This window comes from Capricornis sumatraensis, chromosome 2 (genome assembly GCF_032405125.1).
Source record: "Capricornis sumatraensis isolate serow.1 chromosome 2, serow.2, whole genome shotgun sequence".
Classification (NCBI taxonomy): Eukaryota; Metazoa; Chordata; class Mammalia; order Artiodactyla; family Bovidae; genus Capricornis; species Capricornis sumatraensis.
The window spans coordinates 41,453,228-41,479,565 of NC_091070.1; the positions used below are offsets into that span (position 1 = coordinate 41,453,228).

The 26,338-nt window shown below is 39.0% G+C and overlaps 2 protein-coding genes across 2 annotated transcripts in view; one reads left to right on the forward strand and one right to left on the reverse strand.

Annotated features, from left to right (window-relative positions):
• The window catches only part of SHC4 (SHC adaptor protein 4), a 127,507-nt gene that overhangs the window by 36,765 nt on the left and 64,404 nt on the right, over positions 1-26,338 (reverse strand). The window contains exons 3-5 of the mRNA XM_068965866.1: positions 16,700-16,763; positions 12,264-12,383; positions 2,328-2,381 (exon numbers count right to left, since the gene is read on the reverse strand). Coding sequence (XP_068821967.1) covers positions 2,328-2,381; positions 12,264-12,383; positions 16,700-16,763 — 238 coding nt within the window. The remainder of the gene's footprint in view (positions 1-2,327; positions 2,382-12,263; positions 12,384-16,699; positions 16,764-26,338) is intronic.
• On the forward strand, positions 6,140-7,795 carry EID1 (EP300 interacting inhibitor of differentiation 1). Its single transcript, XM_068965353.1, has one exon. The coding sequence runs from the start codon at positions 6,176-6,178 to the stop codon at positions 6,749-6,751; it is 576 nt and encodes a 191-aa protein (XP_068821454.1). The 5' UTR covers positions 6,140-6,175; the 3' UTR covers positions 6,752-7,795.

The window sequence follows — 26,338 nt, forward strand, 5'->3', positions numbered from 1 at the left end:
CAAAAGAATCTCTTAAAATTCCATAACTGTAAATATTTGGGAGAATTTAAAGAATGTTAAAAGCACAAACAATGGGAGGAAATATAAGAAGTATATTTAATTTTCTCATACTCATAATGCATTCTTGAGATGGAGAAAGTATATACAGATACAAAAGCATTACCAAGAACTGTCTTCAGGGCTGACTGAAGGGAGACAAGTAAATTGTTTTTGAGAAGGGAGTAAAAGTGAGGGTGAGCAAGGTTAAGAGGTGAGAAGGAACACCCAGTATTTTTGAAACTTTGGAGGGAATCTGGTAGGAAGAAGGTACCACATTAGGTCATGGAGACTTTCAGCTTCCAAACCCCTGGACTCAATTAGCCGTGAAGTTGTAAATTACCTCAGACAGTGTCCTAAGAAAGTATAGACATGTATTAGCAATACTGGTGACAGTTATCTCTTATCACTCTGTGCCAGGCACTATGCTAGCAGTTTATATGCACCATTTCACTTAATTCTCACAACACTTTGAGGCAAGGGGGATCATTTCCCATTTTACAGAAGAGGACCCTGAAACTTAAGAGAGTGTGAGTAACTCAAGTCACTTGACTCCAGAGCCTGGCACTCCACCTTATTGCCTTCCTGACCTGAGGGTAAAATTTCACTTGGGGGAACCTCTAATGCCAAGGCTCTGGTCACCCCAGTTTTCTATGTAAAATCAGCATATTTTCTCTCCACCTGTAGAAAGCACAGAGGTGCCACTCAATTCAGCAGGTACAAACTTTCCCACAGTAGCTACAAATTCTTTACTATCTTTGGTAGCAACACTGCTTTGGCTGGTTTAAAGAACTAAAGGCACATAAAGACAGTCTAAAAAGAATCAGGATTCTGGAGAACTATGATAGACGCCATGCAGGGCATGTTTAGGGTAAATGAGGATTTTCACACCAATTTTTAAATGATAGCAATGTTTAAAACTTGAAAAGGGAAATTTAAGGCAAACGGCAACAATTATTTTTCCCACTGCTCTTACAGAACTCATTACTTTACACTGCTTTACGAAAGTGTTCAAGTTCCTTCATGGATGGTCGAGTTATAGAGGGTTAGGAAGAGAAGTGACAGTGCTGGCCTTTTCAGGCTGGAAGTTGACTCTCTCTGCTACCAAACATATTCCTTGGTGTCGCTGTTGAGGTCAGATTACAAGGTTGGATGGAGGGTGGATAGAGAGGAACTGCGGATAGTTATATGCAGATTTTTGACTGGGTGTAAGATCAGGAGAAGGCAATGGCATCCCTTTCCAGTACTCTTGCCTGGAAAATCCCATGGATGGAGGAGCCTGGTGGGCTGTGGTCCGTGGGGTCGCTAAGAGTCGGACACGACTGAGCAACTTCACTTTCACTTTTCACTTTCATGCATTGGAGAAGGAAATGGCAACCCACTCCAGTGTTCTTGCCTGGAGAATCCCAGGGATGGGGGAGCCTGGTGGACTGCCGTCTATGGGGTCGCACAGAGTCGGACACGACTGAAGCGACTTAGCAGCAGCAGCAAGATCAGGTAAAATCCCTGCACATTTGTAGGTACAAGAAAAATGCCATAATGTCACAGAGAAGCAAAATCCTGCTCTTGCTCCCTCGGTTTAAACAGATGTGTTTCTTGGTCGGTCATAGGCTTCCTTGCTTCAATGCCCATCTCCTTTTGCTCTGATCTAAAAATGATATAGTTGGAGGTCCGGGAATGACCCTCTACTCTGCAGAGAACGCTTGGAGGGAAGAGCACCGACTCAGACCTGCACAATTCATGACAATTGAGCATCACGTGGCCTCTTGGTTGAAACAATAGGTTTTCTCTCCCCAGCTCAACATTCCCTGCATGAGTTTCTGAAAACTTAGTTGCTCATTTTGGATTAGACTTAGTTGCCTTGGCTGCTGGCCAGAATGGCAAACAGGCTTCCCCTCATGTGCCAAATCCAACTGATTAGGAGGATCTGCCCGGAACTCTATGTTGAAAAGTGCCAAATCCAACTGATTTGGAGGAGGATCTGCCTGGAACTCTATGTTAAAAAGTTCTGAGGGAGGACCGTCAACAGATGTATAACATACTTGTTTTTCATGAATTTGATGTTATCTATAAGAAGCTTCTCAGATGATAACTCCATGGCTAGTAACATAATAGAGTATTATTAGTTTATCCACTAATCCAAGTATTTACAAAGTCAGTGACAGGAAATATTTTGTCAGAACCAAACCGTAATGAGATATTTAGAAAAGACAGGTAGTGGCTAACATGCTTTACATAGAAATTTCTTTTAACTTTTATTAAAAAAGGAACTTTAATGAATTCATACTTACTGGATCCCCTCCAGAAGCAAAAGAAATAGACTGCATATGATGATTTGCAATAATCTGGAAAACACAAGTTAAACACATATGATGCTACAAACTAATTATTCCTGATTATATACCATCTGACAGTAATGTACATACATTTGTCTGTTTTGATTTTGCCTGCTCAACATCCCTTTGGAAACCACTCCATCCAAGTTCTATAATAATTTTATTTAGATCAGGAGGTTCATGTGGGTTTGATCTTACTGCATCTTACTGCCCCCTCCCCTTGAAGCTGGACGAATGATCCAGGCCTAGCCAATCAGAAAACACCATCCATCTAGATACAGCAAAGACAATCAACATCTCTGAGGAGGAAATGAGGAGAACAATAGGAGAAAATGCATCTCTCCTTGTCAGTTAATATCTTAGTACAAGCCCAAAGCTTCTAGGAGTCATCTTTTGCTGTCATGAGGGAAAAGTCTGCTAGAAAATTATTTTTCTCTGTAGAAAAATCAAAGCTGAGAGTCAAAAACAGTAAAAAGGCAGGAGGTAAGATTTGTTTCATCACTTCAACCAATACATTCCCCCCTCCATTTATTTTTTTTATGTATTTTTTCTAGTTTATTTATTTTATATAAGTTACTTCGACTTGAGTTTCAGTCATTTGCCACCATTATTACTAAGGTGCTAACATTAAGAGTTTCAATATGAAGTAAGGCTATCCAAATAAACCAAATACATTAGCTAAGACTGTCTCTCTTACTTGAGATTCTAGGCTTCCTTATTTGGAAACCACAGTGTAATGACCAATTTGCAGAGACCTATTTGTCATACTCTTAAAGATTCGTTAAATCAACTATGTATCAACTGACTAATCCTGCCTTCAGCTTTGTGTAACAGAATCTAACAGTTCTACTCTTAGGTGCGTATCCAAAAGAACTGTGTAAATACATATCCCAAAAGATCTCAAGAAAGATAACCACTGCCTTGCTCACAATAGCCCCACACTGGAAACAATCCCAATGATGATCACTGTGATATTCAAACATGGGACTACTACACAGCAACAACATATTTCGTGGGCAAAAGAAGCCAGACACAAAGACTGTATACTGCATAGCTGAATTTATATCAAGTTCAAAACCAAGCAAAATTATTTCATTCTGTTTGAAGTCATGATAGTACTGGCTTTGGGGGCAAAGGAAGAGAAAGCAAGTAGTTTTCTGGGATCCTGCAAATGATGTTCCTTGATCTGGGTAGTAGTTAACACAAACAAATTCATTTTGTGATATACATTTACAATTTGTGCACTATTCTATATTTGTTTTCTATATTTATATTTCAGTTTAAAATGATTACTAAAAACAAAATCAATATACAGAGATCAACATCATTCCCGTACACCAGGAACAGCCAATCTGACACTGTATGGGGAAGAGGGGAGAGGTATATTTTACAAGAGAAACTAAGTATATAACTAATAAGAATTACATAAAACTTTTTGGAAAACTTCAGTGAAGAGTATAAATAACATATGAACATGCAGAAAGACATATATCACCTTTATGGATGAGAAGACAATATTATAAAGATATCAATTCTTCCCCAAATTAATTATAAATTCCATACAAGTCCAATAAAAATTCCACCAGTGCCATTCAGGGAACTTTTTAAACTACTTCTAAAATTCACACTGGAAGAATAAATGTGCAAGAACTAAAGCAATCTTTTAAAGAACAAAGATTTTCCTTATTATGAATACATATTATAAAACTATAGAAATTCATTAGACTGACACTTTTGTGCTCTTTTAGCCTATGATAAATGTGGCACCAAACAGCAGACAAATGGACAAGTGATTAAATTAGCAGAGTCAGCTGAATCAGCTACATATATGAAAAATATAAAAATAAATCCTGTCCTCATGATATTTATAAATAAATGTTTGAACCACAGAAGAGCCATACAGACATTAAAAGACAGATAAAAGATTATGCTTAAGTTCTCTGAGGTAGGCAAATCCATCCTAATTTTTTAAAAAAAGACATACAGGAAATAAACTTTTAAATTTGACTACATGAAAGCTTATCTTAAAACTTTTATATAAGAAAAGCTCTCCAAAACAAGAAACAATGGGCAAAGAGAATATATTTGCAACATGTGAAACAAAGTTTTCACAGTTTATAAAAAATTCCTACATCAATAAGAAAATAGATAAACCCAAAATAAGATCATTTAATTTTCAGAAGTAATAAAAATGTTCAATAAACATATTGAAAGATAACCTACAAAGAAAATCAAGGCTCTAAAAAATAAGACACCATTAAATTGACAAAGTTGTTAAAGTTCAACAAAATCATGTGTCGCAGGAGTGTGGATATTCTTGAACACCACTGCCCAGTGCTTAAATTTGTACAATAACTTTCAGAGGAATTTCATGTTTATTAAAACTAAAGTTTGCATAACTTGTAATTCCACCTTTCCGCTTCTAGGTTTTTACTAGAGAGAAGTATTGGCACATGAAGCTATTCATTTACCTATACAATACAAAAAAAAAAAGGAAAATTCTTTGTGCATAGTTAAGTCAACTACAGTATAGCTACACAAACAGAATACTATGAAAACATGTCTGTGTATACTAACCGCTAAATCTACAAGATTTAGGGGTTTTTTGCTTTTTTTATAAGTTGAAGGCAATTATGTAAGACGTTAAAAAAATAAGATTTTTCCATGAGGACTTAAAAGATTCATATAAATGCACGGGATAAGATTTAAAGAACACACAGCAAATTAAGTGTAAAGTCACCTCCTGCGGGGGAAAAAAATGGGCCCATGTATTTCTTCTTTGCATATTTTTTAAAGAACACCGATAATATGCTTATTTGTGATTTAACATTTTTTAAATGAGAAAATTAGAAGAGAGGGATGGATGAGTTCTTAATATCTGATGTATGGCTAAGAACACCGTGTGGTTTTCAGGTGCAGATTTAGCGGTTATTAGCGCAGAGACAGGAGAAGGCAATGGCAACCCACTCCAGTACTCTTGCCTGGCAAATCCCATGGACGGAGGAGCCTGGTAGTCTGCAGTCCATGGGGTCACACAGAGTCGGACACGACTGAAGCGACTTAGCAGCAGCAGCGCAGAGATAAACTTAGTTAAAACCTTGGAGCAGATGCGACTGCCTGGGGATGGAGTTAAGAGGAGCGGCAGAAAGAGGAGAGCGAGAAAGGAGAGGGGCGAGAGGGGAGGAAGATTAAGGGGTCTTCAGTTCAGTTCAGTCACTCAGTGGTGTCCGACTCTTTGCGACCCCTGGACTGCAGCACGCCAGGCCTCCCTCTCCATCATCAACTCCCGGAGTTTACTCGAACTCATGTCCATTGAGTCGGTGATGCCATCCAACCATCTCATCCTCTGTCGGCCCCTTCTCCTCTCGCCCTCTATCTTTCCCACCTTCTGTAAGGGGTCTTACAGAAGGCATATAGAGTATTTTCAAGTTTATAGCATCATAAGCAGCAGAACGGTTAGGTAAGGTGCCAAGCAATGCACAGCCCTAGATCTGAAATTCGAACGCACGGAGCGCAGACCACCGAGCACTGGGAATGTCCCCCAGAGGGCGATGGGGGGCACTCAGTTCAGTTCAATCGCTCAGTCGTGTCCTACTCTTTGCGACTCCTTGAATCGCAGCACACCAGCCTCCCCTGTCCATAACCAGAGCAGTGCTCTGAGCAGGAGGCGGTGTTTGGGGGTCGCGCACACGCACGAGGTCACGCAAGCGCACGGCGCTTGCGCAAGCGCACAACCGCACGCCCGCGTATATCCGAGCTTGTGGAAAACGAACGAATTGTGGGGAGGTTGAGCTGCTTGCACTATGTCTGAAATGAACGAGCTGTCCGAGCTCTATGAGGAGAGCAACGATCTGCAGATGGATGTGATTCCTGGTGAGAGTGACCTTCCGCATATGGAGGTAGGCGGCGGGAGCCGGGAGCTATCCCCGAACCCCTCCCGCGCCGGGGCCCCGCCACAACTGGAGGAGGAAGGCCCAATGGAGGAGGAGGCGGCCCAGCCAATGGCGGAGCCACAGGGGCCCCGAGGCCTCGCTAGCCGGCCCAGCCCTGGGGAGCAGCCAGGCCAGATCGCGGGCCCTGATTTCGAGAGCGAGGACGAGGGCGAGGAATTCGATGACTGGGAGGACGACTATGACTATCCTGAAGAGGAGCCGCTCAGTGGTGCGGGCTACAGAGTATCAGCGGCCCTTGAAGAAGCCAACAAGATGTTTCTGAGAACCTCCAGAGCCAGAGAAGCAGCTCTGGATGGCGGGTTTCAGATGCATTATGAGAAGACCCCGTTTGATCAATTGGCTTTTATCGAAGAGCTTTTTTCACTTATGGTTGTCAATCGTCTGACCGAAGAACTCGGCTGTGATGAGATCATTGACAGAGAGTAGTTAAATGCTGTTAAGAGAGGAGGAAGCTGCTTGAGGAGAGACCCAACATTCCACTGTCTTTTGGGTTCATTCCAAATAGTTCTGTGCCAATGAAAAACTTAATCTTCCCCCCCCCAAATTTTTTTTTTTGCTGAGTAGAATAAGGTAGTGACTGCACAGTTATGAAAAAGAAAGAAAATTGTTAAACAAGAGTATCTTAGTACTGTTGAAACCTGTTTTCAAGAATGTCCAGAGACACTTATGGCTTTGACTTTGTTGTTTATTCAGAGTAATTTCCTTGCATTGAGGAAGATAATCTTTCATGTTTCACCGTAAGGAATGGCTTTGCAAGAATAAATTATGACCAAGACAGACTGCCAGTACCAGAGCCCACTGATGATAATTATATGAGAAAAAGTAACTGATGTATCCATAAGATGTCTTTGAGTTATTTGGACTGAAAGCATATTGAGAAAACTTTAAAGATTCAATTTTGTGATCTATCCGAGCTGTGGTTAAGGCTAAATTTTTAGTGTAAAATAAATCTACCGAGTATTCTTCAGTATCTCAAAGGATAATCTAGACCCAAAAGAAGTATGTGTCTTGTGTGCTATTAAAATGTGTTTCCAAGAACAACTGAGATTTTGTTTGTACATATATCTTGATCATTTTTAAAGCTACTGTAATCTTTAATTCAAGAAAATTCATTGCCTTGAACATATTTAAAAGTCAAAACTTAAGACATCCTTAATAAAGTTTCAAATTTAGACTGTAAAATGTACATGAAGGTACAAAGAACACAAACTCTTGAAACATCTGTATATACTAGAGAATTTTCTGTTTCACTTGCTCTCTTTTTTTCATTTAACTTTACAGGCAAAAGACTCTGGTTGAACTTCATAATGTAAGAACTGTTAAATGAACATTGTCCAGTAAAAGGAAAGCCCTACATCTAAAAAAAGACACTATGAACAACCCTTGAAAGTGTTAAAGGGTTTTCTACCCAGAAATCCACCTCAGTATCTGAAGTTTCCCTCTGTCTCCTCCTCTAATTAAGCTTGCTTTTGGTTATGCACCAGCATTCAAGATAATAAAGATTTCTTGTTCTCTGTATTTTATTTGTTTGTCTAATTGTATAATACTTTCTCTAATTCTACTTTTTATTTGCTATACTGTTTGATTGTGTGATTGCAACCATTTTATGATTTAAATTTAATGACTTTATAAGGGAAAGTGCTCCAGCTTCAAATACCGGATTACAAATTAATTGGTGTAAATTAAACTTAGTAAATTCCTATAAGAGAATTTGCCAAGCTGGGAAAACCTGCCAAATCAGTAAGCATCTCATGGTGGTTAGTAAGATGCTGAAGTTCTATGAATAATATAATTAGAAGGCTGTGCCCAGTGAAACTGAGTATACCAGCATGTCTTAAGATTAGTAAAAACGTACCAGATGTTTTTGCTGCCCTATGGCAGTAAAGGATACATCCACTATAACAGGACAACTCAGAGCCTTACTTATGTTGCAGTCATCCTGTCTTTTAGGGAAGGGGGTTCTTTTCTGTATAATACAGGGCTGACAAGGATGACCATAATTCAGACAATAGCTTGGCAGGGAGAGGAGCAATAGATGGGGGAAGACTAAAAAGGAGGTTAAACACTGCCACTTAAATTTTAATCCTACTGGTCTCCCATGGCTCACTTCTTTGCATTTTCAAACAGCTTATAGATGCAGTACAAGTCTGGATAGATAGCTGCTTGTATGATGTGAATTAATACTCTGGACAAAGAAAAATGCCAATATATATGAAATGACTAGTTGCATTTATCTCCAGATAAGACGCCAGGAAATAGGTTCAGAAAAAAAACATCTACAAACTACAAGTGTTACTCTATTTCTCTTAGAAATTGAGTAGGGAGCAGGAGCAAGAGCAAGGAGAAAGAAAACTACTCCCTGTTAGGTTTGAAGGCTCATTTAGAGAAAGACCTGGATTCTTAACTCACTCTTTTGATGGTTTGTTAGTCTTAAAAATAGGCAGTAACTTAAGAGACCGCTGACATTAATACTTGTTAATATTTACTGAAAGTAGAGAAGAGTAACATTTTTAAACATTACAGTTATCACAAACTGAAACCAAGCCTACCTAACTTAAACCTAGGCTCCACTGCTTACTAGCTCTGTAACAAGAGATTAATCTCTGCCTCAGGGTCCTGAATTGAAAATAAGAATACTTGAAGGAACCGTATACATTGTGAGAATTAAATGAAGATATATGCTGCTGCTAAGTCGCTTCAGTCGTGTCCAAGTCTGTGTGACCCCATAGACAGCAGCCCACCAGGCTCCTCTGTCCCTGGGATTCTCCAGGCAAGAATACTGGAGTGGGTTGCCATTTCCTTCTTCAAATGAAGATATATACATCTATATAAAGAGGTAAACTAAAGAAAGGAGTTATGGGGAAATTCTAAGCCTGTTTGATGTAGGGAGCGCTGGAGATGAGGAATGGGGGAGAGAGACGTTAAACTTCTGAGTGTGTAGTGTGATTTGTGGAGCACTTTCTAGGTCTATCCATACTTAGGTAAATGTTTGCTTATATCGGATGTCCCACATTGGCTCCCTTCGAGGACACAGATCTATTTTGTTTGGCTCATGCTTAAAATTTCAATTTCTTCAAGACCAACATCTCATAATTCATAGAGATCAGTAAGACTCCCAGATTTCCATCTTTTTTCCCCCCCAAAAGTGGAGGAAGATCTGGCAGCCCTTGATCTATAGTCATATGGGATTGGCCTTTACACAAGGGAAGTATTCTGTTTGCCATGTTGCCCAGCTTTTCTCCCCACTGTGGAGGACAAGTGGCACTCATCATCTATCACCGCTTGCACCTTTGTGTTTTCATGAACCCAGACAGTTTGCATTACCTACCTGGCCTCTAGGTATTTGAATTGCCTCTCCTGGAGATAAAAGATTTCTCCATTTTCTGCCTGTTTTACCTTGTTATCTATTACCCGTCTCAATTTCAGTAGCTGTTAAGAAGTCAGTGATAGGACTACAGAAATGAGTAAAGAAATAGAATGGGAGCTACTGAGGCTGACATTTCTTATTAAAGTATGTCAAGGAAGTCCCCTGCTTGAATTTTTAAAACAAGGACTAAAAAAAAAAAACCCTGTAACTTGCTTTTCCAAAATGTTTTTTCCCATTTCAAAATACGAAGTTTTAAAACTTGTAAGCATTGCGTGTATCTGTGTTTAATATAATCTTATTTTCTGCCTCTGAGGTTCTGTGAGACATTTTCTGGGAGCAAATGGTTACATTCTTGATGTTCTCAGCAACGGAAGATAAATTTGAACCATCTGACCCATAAGTGTTCTGTCCTGTATGAATGTATCTATAAATTTGAAGCTATTTTTTATTTCAATCCAAAGTATATCTTAGAATTTGAGGGGGCGGTATTTGTATTTATCTCAGAACTTCAAAGGATATTTTTCTTTAAGGAAAATTTAATAAGTCATTTTCTCATGCTACATCCAGAAGGTCACTTTTCTGCTGCCTTTATCCCTGGGACATTTTAGCTGCCCTTTAATGGAGTCTATAAAGCTTCTTGAGTTTAAGCATCCAGAGTGGCACATCTTTTTTACACACCCCCAACTCCACCCCCCCGCCCCCGCCGTGGCTATTCTCACCAGGTCTTCAAAATAGTTCAAAACTATTTTTAAAAATCAGCCCCTGACCCTGATAGCAATGAGATCCTAACTTTGGTCCCCACTCTAGCAGTGGGCTGAACAGAGCTCCTTCAACACCAGCAGTGTAGAAAGGACGGGAGCCACTCCCCAAAGCACCTCTGCTATAACTACTGGTGGTAGAAGCCACCTATGCCCAGTGTCCCTCCTTCCATTTGCCTAAAAGATTATGGGTATATTGTACCAGCTCTAATTGCAGTGGCCTGGAAAAGAGTAGTGGGGGGAAAAGAGATTTTGAGAATAACTTATGCTGCCACCATACACAACACAACCCTATACTCAATGAAAGCATATACAATGAAAAGCAATGGTACCAGAGCTGGTAACATTCACATGAGTGAAAACTAAAAACAAATTTTACAGCCACAAATATCTTGAGGACAAAGCACCTGAAAGACGGAATGTTTTGCCTTCCACCCAGACAGGCTGCGTCTTCCAAGGACAGCCCCAAATGTTCTGTTGTCAGGTACCAATGGTATGCCTCTCTTAGGTATCCAATTATGACCCAGTTAATCCATTTGAAACTATTTCATATTAAACATTTTCTTCTGTGGTGTTTTATACTACTGGGTAAACAATGTTATTTTATTCTGCTTTCGAATTTAAAAAATAAAGCAAACTTCAAAACCACAAGTGAATTTTTTAGCCAAAAAATAGAAATACAAACGTTTACAACTATACTTATATGTTACTGACTATTTTATAATTTTACATATTACAATATGCTTTCCCTGCTAAGTACTGAGTATATGAAAAGGCCTCAAGGAAGAATGTTTGAGTAAAAAATAATAATAGGTACCACGTAAGGGCACTGTTCTGTTGATTTATATCCATGATCTTACTTAATCCTCTAAGTAACCCCACAGACACATTCTGTTGCTAAACTGATCTTAGAAGCTCCATGAATAAGAACTCATTTCACTGATGATAAAAATTGAGTGGGAAGATAACTTGCTTGTTAGTGGCAAATCAGGCTTTCTACCTGTATGTGACATCAAAGCCTCTTAGTGTTTTTTCAGTGCGAAGTATACATTGAACCTTCTATGAGTCCCTGAACAACAGCACTCCACACAGTAAAACCTTAAGTACTAACAAATTCAAATCATTACATATTAGACAAAGAAAAATTAGAGTCTAGCATACATAAAGGAATTTAGTTTAAAAAATAAAAGGTCAAAGGATGTCCTAGTTTAAAGTACACATTTAGCCCAATGACTGTGTATCTTTTATATTTGCTTCAGCAATGCTGTTTTTTAAGAAATAACATTTACAATGAGAATTCGGCCACACCATAGCATCATAAATCATCAAAGATGAAAAAGTTGTTTATACAGTAACATTCAAGAAGGCTTTTCAATCGTAAGGGTTGAAAGAAAATGTTTTCTGCTTAAATTTTGGTTAGCTAGAACACTGGCCCTAACATTACCCTTCTCTGTCCATCGGCATCCCCGGTCCTGATGAACGAATTGCTTTCTCTTTGGGGCAGGGTGGTGGAGAATAATAAATGACTGGTTTGAGTATATTCCAAATGGCATTTACTATGAACTTTGTGCCTTCGTTCTTATTAACAAAGCCAATTAAGTAGGGGCAAGTATTAGGCAGTTAAATATCCCACTGATGGCTTAATAATACTGTTGTTCTAATTATTGTTATACATAAATCCTTGGCAGATATTTCCCCCCATGTCTTATTAAGTTTTAGGCACACTGTCTGAAACTTTATTCTTTTTCGTATGCCTAGACTGTTCTAGAAAAACAGAAGATATGTTAAATATAAATGACACTCATAATCCTACCTGTTGATTGTCGAGATTCATCAGTGTCAGACTGCATGTTGAGATGGTCAGTTTTATATTCATTCCCGAAAACTGAAGATTACTTTTGCCAAGAACTGTTGATAGGAACTTAGCTGGAGGCTTTAAAAATAACAAAACAACATTCTAAGTTACAGATTTTGTTACAGAGGGAATATTTATGTTTTTTAAAAATGTTAAAAATGGGACAAAGCCCACACACTTCCTTTCTATTTTACTTTAAATAAATCAAGTGAGATGGAATGCTTTTTTAATGTAAACTTTTTAAAGTTGAAATGCAGCAAAATTCTTGAGTAAGTAGTGAAATCTAAGCCCTCAGACTTTTTTTCATACATTCCCTTCTCCCCAAGTGCTGGGAGTAGGGGCATACTTTATATAAAAGGAACTCCCATGAGAGTTTGGATTAACTGAATTCACAAGTCATTTTGAACACCACAAATCTAAAAAAAAGAGAAAAAGTTGCTGCCTAGGTTTTTTGTGATGATTAAAAGAGTACAAAAAAACACAACATGCCCAAACTTAGGAAACACAGGGAAAGCGGTGCTTTTATAACTACAATATAACATTATAAATTATAATTTATAGGTATAAACACACACTAAAAAAGAAAGCTCTCCAATCAACAAGCTAACTTAGGGAGTGGGAGGAGGGACAAATTAGGAGATTTGGAGTAATATATATACTACTATCTATAAAATAGATAACCAACAAGGACCTACTGTTTAAAGCACAGGAAACTATACTCAATATCTTGCAATAATCTATAAGAGAAGAGAATCTGAAGAAGAAACATATATATACATATACATGTATAACTGAATTACTGTGCTGTACACCTGAAATAAACACAATATTGTATTTCAGCTGTACTTCAATAAAAACTTTTAAACCAACCTACATTTACAATTTAAAGAAATCAAAAAAGTTTATAAATTAAACTCAAAGTTAGCAGAAGGCAAGAAATAATAAAGATTAGAGCAGAGATAAATAATATAGAGACTAGAAAAACTACAGAAAATCAGAGAAATCAAAAGTTGGTTCTTCAAAAAGATCAACCAAACTGACAAACCTTTAGCTAAATAAGTTAAGAAAAGAAAAAAGAGAAGACAAATTAGAAAGATCAGAAATGAAAGTGGGGACTATACTACCAATTCTACGGAAGTGAAAGGACTGTAAGAGAATACCATGAACAACTGTATGTCAACACACCGGATTACTTAGATGAAATGGACAAATTTCCAGAAACATAAAACCTACAGAGACTAAATCACAAAGAAATAGAAAATCTGGGTAGACCTATAACTAGTCGGAAGGAAGGAAGACAAGAAAGCAAGCAAGAAAAAAAGGGGAGGGAGGGAGGGATAGAAGAGAGGAGGGAGGGAGGGAAGGAAGGAAGGGAAAATAACAAGTGCTGGCAAGGATGTGGAGAAATTGAAACCCTTGTGCGCTATTAGTAGAAATGTACAATGGGTACAACAGCTCATTGAGGGTAGCAGCTCCTCAAAAAACTAGAACTAGAATTATCATATGATCTAGCAATTCTCTCCAGTACTCTTGCCTGGAAAATCCCATGGACGGAGGAGCCTGGTGGGCTGCGGTCCATGGGGTCGCTAAGAATTGAACACGACTGAGCGACTTCACTTTCACTTTTCACTTTCATGCACTGGAGAAAGAAATGGCAACCCACTCCAGTGTTCTTGCCTGGAGAATCCCAGGGATGGGGGAGCCTGGTGGGCTGCCATCTATGGGGGTCACACAGAGTCGGACACAACTGAAGTGACTTAGCAGCAGCAGCAGCTAGCAATTCTGCTTCTTCTTCTATATCCAAAAGAACTGAAAGCAAGGACTTAAAGAGATATTTGTGCACCCATGTTCAGAGCAGCATTATTCACAATCGTTAGAACATGGAAGTAACCCAAGTGTCCATCAGCACTTGGTGGAGAAGCAAAATGTGATATATACATACAATGAAATATCATTCAGTCTTAATTAGGGGGGAAATTCTGACATATGCTACAGCATGGATGAACCATGAGGACATTATGTGAGGTAATGTGAAATAAGCCTATCACGATATGACAGTGCATGATTCCACTTATATGAGATAATTAGCGTAGTCAAAATCATAGAGACAGAAAGTAGAATGGTGGTTGCCAGGGCCTGGAGAGGGGAGCGATGGAAATTTATTGTTTAATGGGTATAGACTTTCTGTTTTACAAGATAAAAAAAGAGTTATGGGCTTTTTCCCATTAAATTGTTTAACTAGATTGTGTAAAATAACTTCATTGCTTAATATGAAATTACAAAGTGAAGGCTTGGAGAAAATGGGCTTTTTTAGAAGCAAACAATTCTAAATGTATTCTGTTCTTCAAATAAATGATTTTCTTTCTTAAAAAAAAAAGAGTAATGCAGATAGACGGGGGTGATGATTGAGCAACAATAGGAATGTATTCACTGAACTATACACTTAGAAATGGTTACAATGGTAAATGTTATGTGTATTTTAACACGATTTTTTAAATTGTGAAGAAAAAGAACATTAAAAATATGAAGTGCATAGAAGAGTCCCTGGCATGTATTATTAAGTATTCAATAAATCCTCAGGAGTAGGCAACGGCAACCCACTCCAGTATTCTTGGGAAATCCCATGGACAGAGGAGCCTGGCGGGCTACAGTCCTTGGGATTGCAAAAAGTTGGCCACAGCTGAGTGCACGTGCACATTCTGTACAAATCTAGCTACCAAGGAATTAACTCAGTAATTTCTCTTTTTTCTTTACATGTTTACTTTCCAGAAAGATGATAGCCTGGTTTGCTTTATTTTGTTTTCCAGTGTGGACTCACACTAATCCTAAAATGGGAAAGTCTTAAGTGAATAAGACTGTTTGTTGGGATCATCCAGTCACAACCTCTTATTTGAAGAGGTTATGAGAGGCAGGAGGAGGTTAGAGGCTACAGACAGATCATGGGTTCTGTCAAAGAAACTGCTAACAGTAGTTCTAATAGAATTCAAGGGCCATTCATCAAAGTTTCCTGTATTATGTGGCTCACTTGCGTCACTCTGGGTGACAATGGATTCAGCCTTAAGAAATAATGAGCAATGATAAAAGTATGAGGCATGGATTTCCCTGGAGATCCAGTGGATAAGACTCCATGCTTCCAAGGCAAGGGGCATGTGTTTGATCCCTGGTCTGGGAACTAGGATCCCAAATGCCTTGCAGGGTGGCCAAAAAAAAAAAAAAAGAGACAGGGTGGTATGGTAATAGAGCACTAAGCTGAGACTGAAAACCTGGCTTTGACAGTTGGCACTGACCTTGATCATTCTAGTAACTCAAGGCAAGTCTCTTTGAGCCATAGTTTAGAAGCTAGCAAAATGAGAGGGTTTTTCCTGGGAGATCTCTAAAAATCCTTCCCCTCTTAATCTACAGTTCTATAACTGATATGGCTATCTTAAGAGCCTTTGAATCTCTCCTTTGGACTTCGAAGCAACTATTCTAGGTTTAATTACTTAATACATAATTGGCAGAGACATACCAATACATCTTTTGTTACCCAAACAAGATTGACCAGAGTGTTTCATTATTCAGTCATGTAACAAATCACTGGCCACAGGCATTTGTTTCTGCAAAAACTCCTGGTCGGTAATGTGCTAATACAATAATACTAACTACTATTATCATTGAAGCTTATGTAACCCAGACACCATGTTAAACACTGTGATGTACACATCACTTCATTTAATTTTTACCTAACTCTATAAAGTACGTGCTATTTTCTCCCATTTTATAGATGAGGAAGCCAAGGATCCAAAAGGTGAAATGACTTGTTCAAGGTCACACAGTTACTAGGGGCAGAGACAGGGTTTAAATCCAACTCTAGCATCGAGTCTTGTGCTTTCTTTCAGCATAAAAAGCTCCTTCTATCCATTTACTATCCTACTGCTACCAGCACCCATGTTTCCATTTGAAAATAGGCCATGGAGTCTTAAAAGCCTAAAATGTTAAAATGCAGAATACATACACTATAAAATATTGGAATTGGAAGGTACCAAAACTGGTCATTTTGTCAACAACTTAACTTACAGAAACAAAAATGAAGTTTCTTACAGAGATGTGATGCCGTGCTCAAAGCAAAGTAAAGACCCAGCCCTGCAACCAGATTTTTTCTAACTTGGAAAGACTTAGGTGCTTTCTCCACTCTGTCCGTCCAGGCATCACCATTTCAGACAATGTCTGGCAAGTCAGAAAATTTGAAGGAGAAGAACAACTTTGAGTGCATCTTAGATAGCATGCCAACTAATCAAGGCTATTCTGGACCTTGGGTCATGTGGTGGAATGAACAAACAACTATTTCAATATTATCTTTCTTTCCCACAGTTAGGGAAATATAAAACAAAAAAACCACACCATTATTTATTTACCTTTCGCTTTTTAATTGCTCCATTTGCCCCAGGGACAGCTTCACACAGGCGACTTATTGCTTCCCTATAGAACAGAAACCATATAAAGACTCAGCAAACTATCAAGTACATGGTAAATCTTCAATAAACGTTAGCAAGTTGTTATGACCAAAATGTACACTCAGATAATGGTGAGTCTGACATAAAGGGCCTCCTCCACTTCACAGGAGAAAACTGAGCTTATTCTCACCACAGCTCAAATCCAAGAAGATCCAGCAACTCTCTAATACTGAAAAATTGCTTTATAATAAGGAGTCATATATTCACCTTCATTGTCTATTTCCCTTGGGTTTTCAAGGTTGGCTTTCAGCACTGTTGATTTCTAACCAAAAAGGATGGATAGGACTTTACTGTCTGGGAATATTTCACAGTTTTATCTTTAGCAAAATCCCCTGTGGTGTTGTGAATAAAAAGCTTCATAGCATCTCATCGCTAAAAACAATTAAATACAAAAGAATCCAACATGAGAGGAAGTTTAAAAGGATCGGGAGAGAATTAAACGTCAAGGTGGTCTCAAATGGAACCTTATTGACTAAGTTACTGCTACAAGCCATTGAGCTTTCATGTAATTTCACAGAAGAAAAGAAAATCAATAGCAAATTTCCTCCTTTGCTTATTTTTCTGCCCTTACTATATATTGCACTTCCTGAGAGAAAAGCGCCACTAAAAGAGGTAGTTGCTCCTTAATGGAAGTGGTGAATGCACTGGCGCCCTCCTCTCCAGAAATGCAGTTATAACTAAGAGCTTTTGTCTCTGGGACTCAGCATTCACAACCACCCGAGCTTTCCCTTGGCGTAATCTGAACCTTCGCCTGTGGCTTTCAACACACATATTAAACTTTTCACAAAGCAAATGGAAATCTCTAAGCTCCTTCCGGATCCACTGGACATCATCATTCAATTAGTACACACATATTATTACAGTTTTTATATATATTAGATTTCATGAAAATATTTTCTATGAGATGTCTTGATTTTCAAAGGAAGGGAGATGCAGAGAAAGGAATGCAGACCCATTAAAAATAAATATGGATTAGATAGACAAAAAATAGAGATCTATATATAGCTGTGTACATTAGTAGTGCAGAGCTATGTACGCAACATAACTATCTGCAATAAATGGATAAAGCAGCTTTTTTATTTAGCATAGTTATTGTTTCTCCAGGATTCCAACCTTGTTCTCTGGAGTCAAACAAGACACCTCTGAGAGTTGGCCTCTTTTGTTTGCTTGGCTGGCTGATGGTTTGAGTTATCTTAATGTTAGTCAGTAATTGACGAGACACATCTAATTGATCTGAATGGGCCTACAGCGTTGCCTAAATAACTAGACCTGGCACCCTTGTTGTTGGTATTTAACAAACAGGGATTATGGGAAAGGTGTTCTTAGATCCTATACTCCGTGAGAGCCAGTTGGGGTGCTTTGGTCTAAAAAGCTCCTAAATGGGTTGAAATAAAAGTATAAACAAAAGTGGACACTGATGTTGCCAAGTATAATAACAGTTATTAATAGAAGTAGCAACTTTTATAAGTTTTATGAAGTGCTTTCCCAGGCACTGTTTTCTTGATTCTTGTTCCAACTGTCAATAACATCTAACAAAATGTAAAGTTGTAAATTTAGATAAAGGGAATACTTTATAGGATGAGCACCCCTCAAGAAGAGTTTGGAAGGGTGAGCCCTCCTGGCAGGGTGGAATTGGGAAAATTCAGACAGAGGGAAGAGCATGTGTGAAGATACTCAAACATAAATAATTACAACATGTGGGGAGCTACAGTACTTTGATACTGCAGGAGGACAAAGTGTAGTAGAAACAAGAATGAGCAGGAGCTAAGCGATGGGATTAGAGTCTGAAAACGTTTTCTGAATAAAGCCAGATAGTAAATATTTTAGATTTTCTTCTGTTGCAACTACTGAACTCAGCCACTGGAACTTCACAACAGCAGCAGACAACATGCAAACAGATGAACACAGCTGTGTTCCAATAACTTTATTTCTAAAAACAGGTAGCTGGCCATAGTCAGCCAAGGACCATAATTTGCCAACTTTCTGATTAGATAATTCATATGAAAGGGGTTAGAAATAATTCAGTTTTAAAAACAGGAAAATGTTAACATTCAGTATAATTTTAGAACTAAAAATTGAAACAACTGTAAGATACTTGCTCCACTCTCATTAATTTCACACACAGAAAGAAAATTACAAAGCCAGTATTGACAGAAAAAAGGGAACAATTCCACTTCAGGTATATTTATCCACCGCTGGTGGCCTTAGTATTAATATAAAGGATGACAAAAGTCATAATATTTATCAGAGTTTTTGACAAGGAAGGAAGAATTTGTATTGAAACAGCACTGAGTAGTTATGTAAAAGAAACATTCATTTTAGAGTGAAAAAAACAACCCCAACAAAACAAATCAACAGAGATATTGCCACTTGCAATGTTAAATATTAGGACTGTAGAAATATGGAGGGAATCTACATAAATTAGTGGGAAAAAAGAACTTGGAATAGCATATGCACATCGGTAGCAGCTATATAAAATTAATTCTGTATAAACAGGGACATAGGAAAAGCATTAAATAGTAACTTGGCTTAGAGGGTTTTTTTATGTGTGTGATTTGCTGTTTCCTGTTTTTTATTCTATTGATGTTTAGATGTAAACAGTGTTTTGTTTTTCTTCATCGTTCAATTGATTATATTCTTTTAAAATATTCAAAAGAACGCAAGTTAGTTCTTCAGCAAGAGTTTTGCTCCTGTATTGTGGAGACGTGAGGGCTTGTCAACAATGTCCCTATGGATTGACACAGCCTGTCTCTCTTTTGCCAACAACTGCAGAGGTCAGAGAGTGTTCATGTTACAGATAATAAGAGACCTTTATTTCTCTTGTTCCCCTCCCAGCTTACCCTTTAATGCCTCCATCTTTATAGCCACTAAGACCAGATTTTTCTTTTCAGTTTATTTGGTAGACTTGTTGATTTTCACTCTCCAAAGTTTCACAAAGAAAAAACTCTTGCCCAGATTTAGCAGTGCTTTCACATTAGAAATCCCTATCTTTAGATTTCTAGCAGGGAGTTCAAGTTTTAATGAAGAGGCATCCTATTTATATGTCAAGTTCAGCACTAAGCACCTTATGGACATCAACTCATTTAGTCTTAATAATATTATTTCAAGGTAAGTATTTTATCCCTATTTTACAAATGAGGAAATTTTCAAGGAATTTTAATCACTGCCTCTAAATAATTCAGCAGATAGTGGGAGAGACAGAATTCAAATCCAACTCTGACTTAGAAACCCAGACTCACCATTGGAGGCACGATATTGCCAGGTGCATGAAAAGGGGGGAGTTCTAGGCTTCAGGGACTGGGAGGAGATATATATGGTCCTTCCTCTGCTCGCTCCCCACATAGAAAAGGGTTCTTTTATGCAGTATGGCTGTGGTAGCCCGCTAAGGGAATGAGGCAAAGTGATGGCGGTCAGCTCTGGGGAAGGCTCATGAGGATGTCCCAGGCCCATGCTGTCCCAGCCCTTTGCTTTCCATACACTGGCTTATTATCTCCTTAGGGATAATAACAGCATCCAGAGCCTGGCCCTCGGAGGAAGAACAAACATGTGTGCAAAGCACACTCACTCAGAACTTTAAAGTCAGCTGAGACACCAGACGCTTCACAGATTCAGAAAATCTCTTAATATACAACTCAAAAGAAAAAAGCAGAAACTTGTGCTTATGAACTTGCTTTTAAAAAACAATTATACTGTACACCCACATCCATAGCATTATTCACAATAACTAAACCATGGAAACAACCCAAGCATCCATCGACAGATGAATGGATAAGCAAAATGTGGTACATACATACAATGGAATATTATTCAGCCTCACAAAGAAAGGAAATTCTGACACATGCTACAGCATGATGAATGTTGAGGACATTATGAAAAGTTAAATAAGACAGTCACAAATAGGCAGATGCTGCATGACTCCACTTGCTTGCAGTAGTCAAAATCATGGAAAGGAGAATGGTGATTGCCAGGGGCTAGGGGAGAATGGGGAGTTGTTGTTTAATAGGTACAGAGCTTTAGATTTACAAGATGAAAAGAATTAGGGGAATGGATGGTGATGATGGTTGTACATCAGTGTGAATGAACTATACATTTTAAAATGGTAACCACGACGGTAAGTTTTATGTTGTGATTTTATCATAATAGAAAAAAAGAACTGCCAAAAATAAAGTAATTAATTTTTTTTTTTACTTCAGACTAAAGCGGAAGTGAGAAATACATTTAAGGGACTAGATCTCATAGACAGAGTGCCTGATGAACTATGGACGGAGGTCCATGACATTGTACACGAGGCAGGAATCAAGACCATCGCCAAGAAAAAGAAATGCAAAAAAGCAAAATGGCTGTCTGAGGAGGCCTTACAAATAGCTGTGAAAAGGAAGGAAGCGAAAAGCAAAGGAGAAAAGGAAAGATATATCCATTTGAATGCAGAGCTCCAAAGAATAGCAAGGAGAGATAAGAAAGCCTTCCTCAGTAATCAGTGCAAAGAAATAGAGAAAAACAACAGAATGGGAAAGACTAAAGATCTCTTCAAGAAAATTAGAGATTCCAAGGGAACATTTCATGCAAAGATGGGCTCAATACAGGGCAGAAATGGTATGGACCTAACAGAAGCAGAAGATATTAAGAAGAGGTGGCAAGAATACACAGAAGAACTGTACAAAAAAGATCTTCACGACCCAGATAATCATGTTGGTGTGATCATTCACCTAGAGCCAGACATCCTAAAACGTGAAGTCAAGTGGGCCTTAGAAAGCATCACTACAAACAAAGCTAGTGGAGGTGATGGAATTCCAGTTGAGCTATTTCAAATCCTGAAAGATGATGCTGTGAAAGTGTTGCACTCAATATGCCAGCAAATTTGGAAAACTCAGCAGTGGCCATAGGACTGGAAAAGCTCAGTTTTCATTCCAATCCCAAAGAAAGGCAATGCCAAAGAATGCTCAAACTACCACACATTTGCACTCATCTCACACGCGAGTAAAGTAATGCTCAAAATTCTCCAAGCCAGGCTTCAGCAATACATGAACCATGAACTTCCAGATGTTCAAGCTGGTTTTGGAAAAGGCAAAGGAACCAGAGATCAAATTGCCAACATCTCCTGGATCATGGAAAAAGCAAGAGAGTTCCAGAAAAACATCTATTTCTGCTTTATTGACTATGCCAAAGCCTTTGACTGTGTGGATCACAATAAACTGTGGAAAATTCTGAAAGAGATGGGAATACCAGACCACCTGACCTGCCTCTTGAGAAATCTGTATGCAGGTCAGGAAGCAACAGTTAGAACTGGACATGGAACAACAAACTGGTTCCAAATAGGAAAAGGAGTACGTCAAGGCTGTATATTGTCACCCTGCTTATTTAACTTCTATGCAGAGTACATCATGAGAAACGCTGGGGTGGAAGAAGCACAAAGCTGGAATCAAGATTGCCGGGAGAAATGTCAATAACCTCGAATATGCAGATGACACCACCCTTATGGCAGAAAGTGAAGAAGAACTAAAGAGCCTCTTGATGAAAGTGAAAGAGGAGAGTGAAAAAGTTGGCTTAAAGCTCAACATTCAGAAAATGAAGATCATGGCATCCAGTCCCATCACTCCATGGCAAATAGATGGGGAAACTGTGGAAATAGTGGCTGACTTTATTTTTCTGGGCTCCAAAATCACTGCAGATGGTGATTGCAGCCATGTAATCAAAAGACGCTTACTCCTTGGGAGGAAAGTTATGTACAATCTAGACAGCATGTTAAAAAGCAGAGACATTACTTTGTCAACAAAGGTCTGTCTAGTCAAGGCTATGGTTTTTCCAGTGGTCATGTATGGATGTGAGAGTTGGACTATAAAGAAAGTTGAGCACTAAAGAATTGATGCTTTTGAACTGTGGTGTTGGAGAAGACTCTTGAGAGTCCCTTGGACTGCAAGGAGATCCAACCAGTCCGTCCTAAAGGAGATCAGTCCAGGGTGCTGATTGGTAGGACTGATTTTGAGGCTGCGACTCCAATACTTTGGCCACCTGATGCGAAGAGCTGACTCATTCAAAAAGACCTTGATGCTGGGAAAGGTTGAGGGCAGGAGAAGGGGACAACAGAGGATGAGATGGTTGGATGGCATCACCGACTCAATGGACATGGGTTTGGGTGGACTCCGGGAGTTGGTGATGGACAGGGAGGCCTGGCGTGCTGCGATTCATGGGGTCGCAAAGAGTCGGACATGACTGAACTGAATTGAAAGAGGATCAACAGATCTCTCTCCAACAAAGGCCTATTTGCGCAAATATTTCTTTTCAGTTTTAATGGGTCCAACACCCCAACTCTCGCCCCTCAGTATCACCCCTGGAAAACCATCTGTGGGCCTCTTGGAAACCCACAGATCTCAGGTTAAAAACCACTGCTTTAAACCACTCCAACTGTTTTCTTTGCTTACATCAGTATTAACAAATCTGATACCCCAGCCAGAGAAGGCACATATGTGCTTGAGTTTCATTGCTTTTCTTCTCAAAGATCTTTTCTTCTCCTTAGACTGGGACCAAGAGATTAACTGCAACATTTTCAAGAACAAATAGTATTTTCAATGCTTTTTGGTGTTCTCGCCACACCCTGCAACCTAAAGCACTGACTTTACACATGCTGAGGAAAAAGAAAACAGAGATCCCGAGGCAGGGATTCCTCCCAAGATGAGGGTGCCACCACCCCAGCTGCCCAAGCAGTCTGCATTTCTGCGTAACCCCTTAGAAGTTGACAACCACGGGACACTCTCCAGCAAGCAAACATTCAGCAAACGTCCTCTCTTAGAGGAGCAGGACTTTTCAGAGTTTAAATGGCTAAAGATTTCCATCCTGGGAGCCTGTACTAGAAAGAGAGAGAGAGAGACCCAGAGGACCAACAGTGGTCACTTTGTTTATTGTTTTGCCACATGAGAGGGAAGGGGAGAAGCAGGCTGATGTAAGAGAATGAGAATGCAGTTGAAGATTTGCTTTTAAGCATATAAAATCCTGCCTACGCCATAAGACCGAAAAAAGATATTTTGTCTGTTTTAACAGAGCCCAAACGTCACCCAAACAAAGCTACTTTTCTTCGTCAACCCCTGGCCACTACAGTACTTAAGTTATAATTTTTCCATGTCTTTAACCCTTAAACAGTTAAGCTCCTCTGGAAGCAATGCTGCCCAATCATTGTGTATTTTTGTTTTTGTTTTTGTTTTTGTTTTAATTTGGAAGGCAATATCCTAAAATCCAAGACAAAGTGGAGCATTTAAGGGAGGATGGGAGCCTGTGGGACAGATTGTTTCTAGTGAATGTCAAAACGCAGTTCTTCAGTAAATAGGAAAGCCAGAAAATGTGTCACATGAAACCAGGCAAATGGCCCAGGAAAGCAGTTAAAGGCAACTCTCCCCATCTCCCAACACACACATACACACACGGTTCCTTTTTGTCTAAACCAATAGAATTGAGAATAACTTTTATTCCCTGAAAGAGCCTTTCCAAAAAAAGAATTCAAAAATATGTAAGTAGAACAAAGTCACAAGGGATTTTCCCTTACTTTTCATTTCCAACATGAATATTTAAATGAATCAGTTAATAATGTGCAGGGACAAGTTGTCACCTGAATGTCTCAAACAGCCTTCCTATTGATGAACGTGAGGACTGTAATTCAGACTCCACATCATGTTAGTTTTATGTTGTTCCAATTGTTCTAGGGAAACTAGTACCTGCTCTTTTGAAATCTTAACCTTCAGAACATCAAAGCTCAGTGATCTATATGTACAATTTTGTTCAGCTTGGTGAAATTAAAGACCTCCAAGAATATATGCAAGCCTCAGACAAGACACTTTAGAACATGAGCCTGCCTCCATGGCGATAAGCACACAATGAGTGCAGTCAATGGCCCTAGACCAGCAGAAAATGGAAAACTTCAAACTCCCTTTGTGTTATTATCAAGGGCATTGCCCACGCACTCTGGGACGATCGATGCTGCCTGTAAAATATATCCTTTCATTTTGGAAACGGGCACTTTGGATCCCAGGATGGTCAAATCAAACCTTTTAGGAATGCCCACAGCATTTACTCTCACATGGACTTATCTCACCACTCTGTTCAACCTGAATTCTATTCAAAATCTGATTATAAAGTACATTTGCAATTCTACCCAGCCCAAGCCACCACAGAACACAGGTTGTTCTGTCTATTCTGTGATTCTGCCCTTGGCTCTGATGCAAAGGTTAAGCCATGAATTGTACTTTAATGAAGTTGAAAGACCATTTCGTCTCCACAGTGGCACCTCCCCTGCAAGTCTCCCCCCACTAAACAGAAATGAAGTCCTGATCTTCTCCTATCCCCACAATGATTTCTCATAAAACAATCACATGTTTCAAAATGCAATGTGGCTTATACACCTTCAAATACAAAATGAGATATGGGGTTGTTTTCACACAAAACACACTGGAATTGGTAAATCCAAAAGACTGTCCTCCTTTACTTTGGAATAGACTAAAACCATTCTGTTTTAGACAAAATATTCTGAATTATTATTAAGGCATGTCTTTTGAGGTTAAAAAGTATACCGATCATATAGTGTGGTCACTTAAGAATTTTTTTAATGAATTTTGAAAAAACAGATTCAATATAATCACCCACCTCTAATCATCATATTTCATTCCAAATGATGCTTATCTCCTTCCAAAAATAGGCCTATCTTCATAAAAGAAAAATTTGGTGCCATTTAAGATACTTAATACAGTTTGCCATAAAGGTGTCTATAATGTTGACCAAGACAGTAATGGGTAAATATGAATGTACAACTCCCACCACTGTTTAAAAAAATAACTCTCAGTGTTTTATGGGCTATTTGGTATACATACTATAGATTTTATCTGGTAAGTCCATTTTTCAAAAATGTGGTGTGTGCCTCTAGAAGGAATCAGTAACTGGCCTAGCCAATTGGGTCCACTGGTGGGACAACTTTGGCCTGCATATCAGCTAAGAGTTCAATGAGATAACCATTTAGATAAGTGGTGATCAAACTTCCAAGTTCTTAAGAATTAACTGGCTTGCTGGTTAAACATGCAGATTCCTGGGACTGTTCTTGGGATTTTGATTTTACAGGTCTGCAGGTTAACAGCCTCCCAGGTCATTCTAAAGGAGATCAGCTCAAGGACCACACAGTAGACTAGAACTTCTTCTTGAGTGCACTGCACAGGGTGCCTGGTTCTGCGCTCTACAGCTTCACCCAGATGGCTGCATTAGTGGACATTAAGGAATTAGGTCACTTGCTCCAGGCAGCTATGGTGGGGAAGGTTACGCATTTAATTATGTTCCATTTGGGGGGAAATCTGTATTCAATTTAGTCAGTCAGTGTGCTAGGATAGATATTTAGTATAATCTTCTCCTCTCCCCTCTGTCCTCTTTATCTCTGCTCTTCTCACGGGAAAGGCTTTCATCAGAGGGTATCTGAAGACCCTGAATATCTTTGTTCCCATGATCCCCTGCAGACATGGGTGGTGATAAGTGACCTGCATTTTCTCCCATATCTGGCAGCCTGGATGTTGA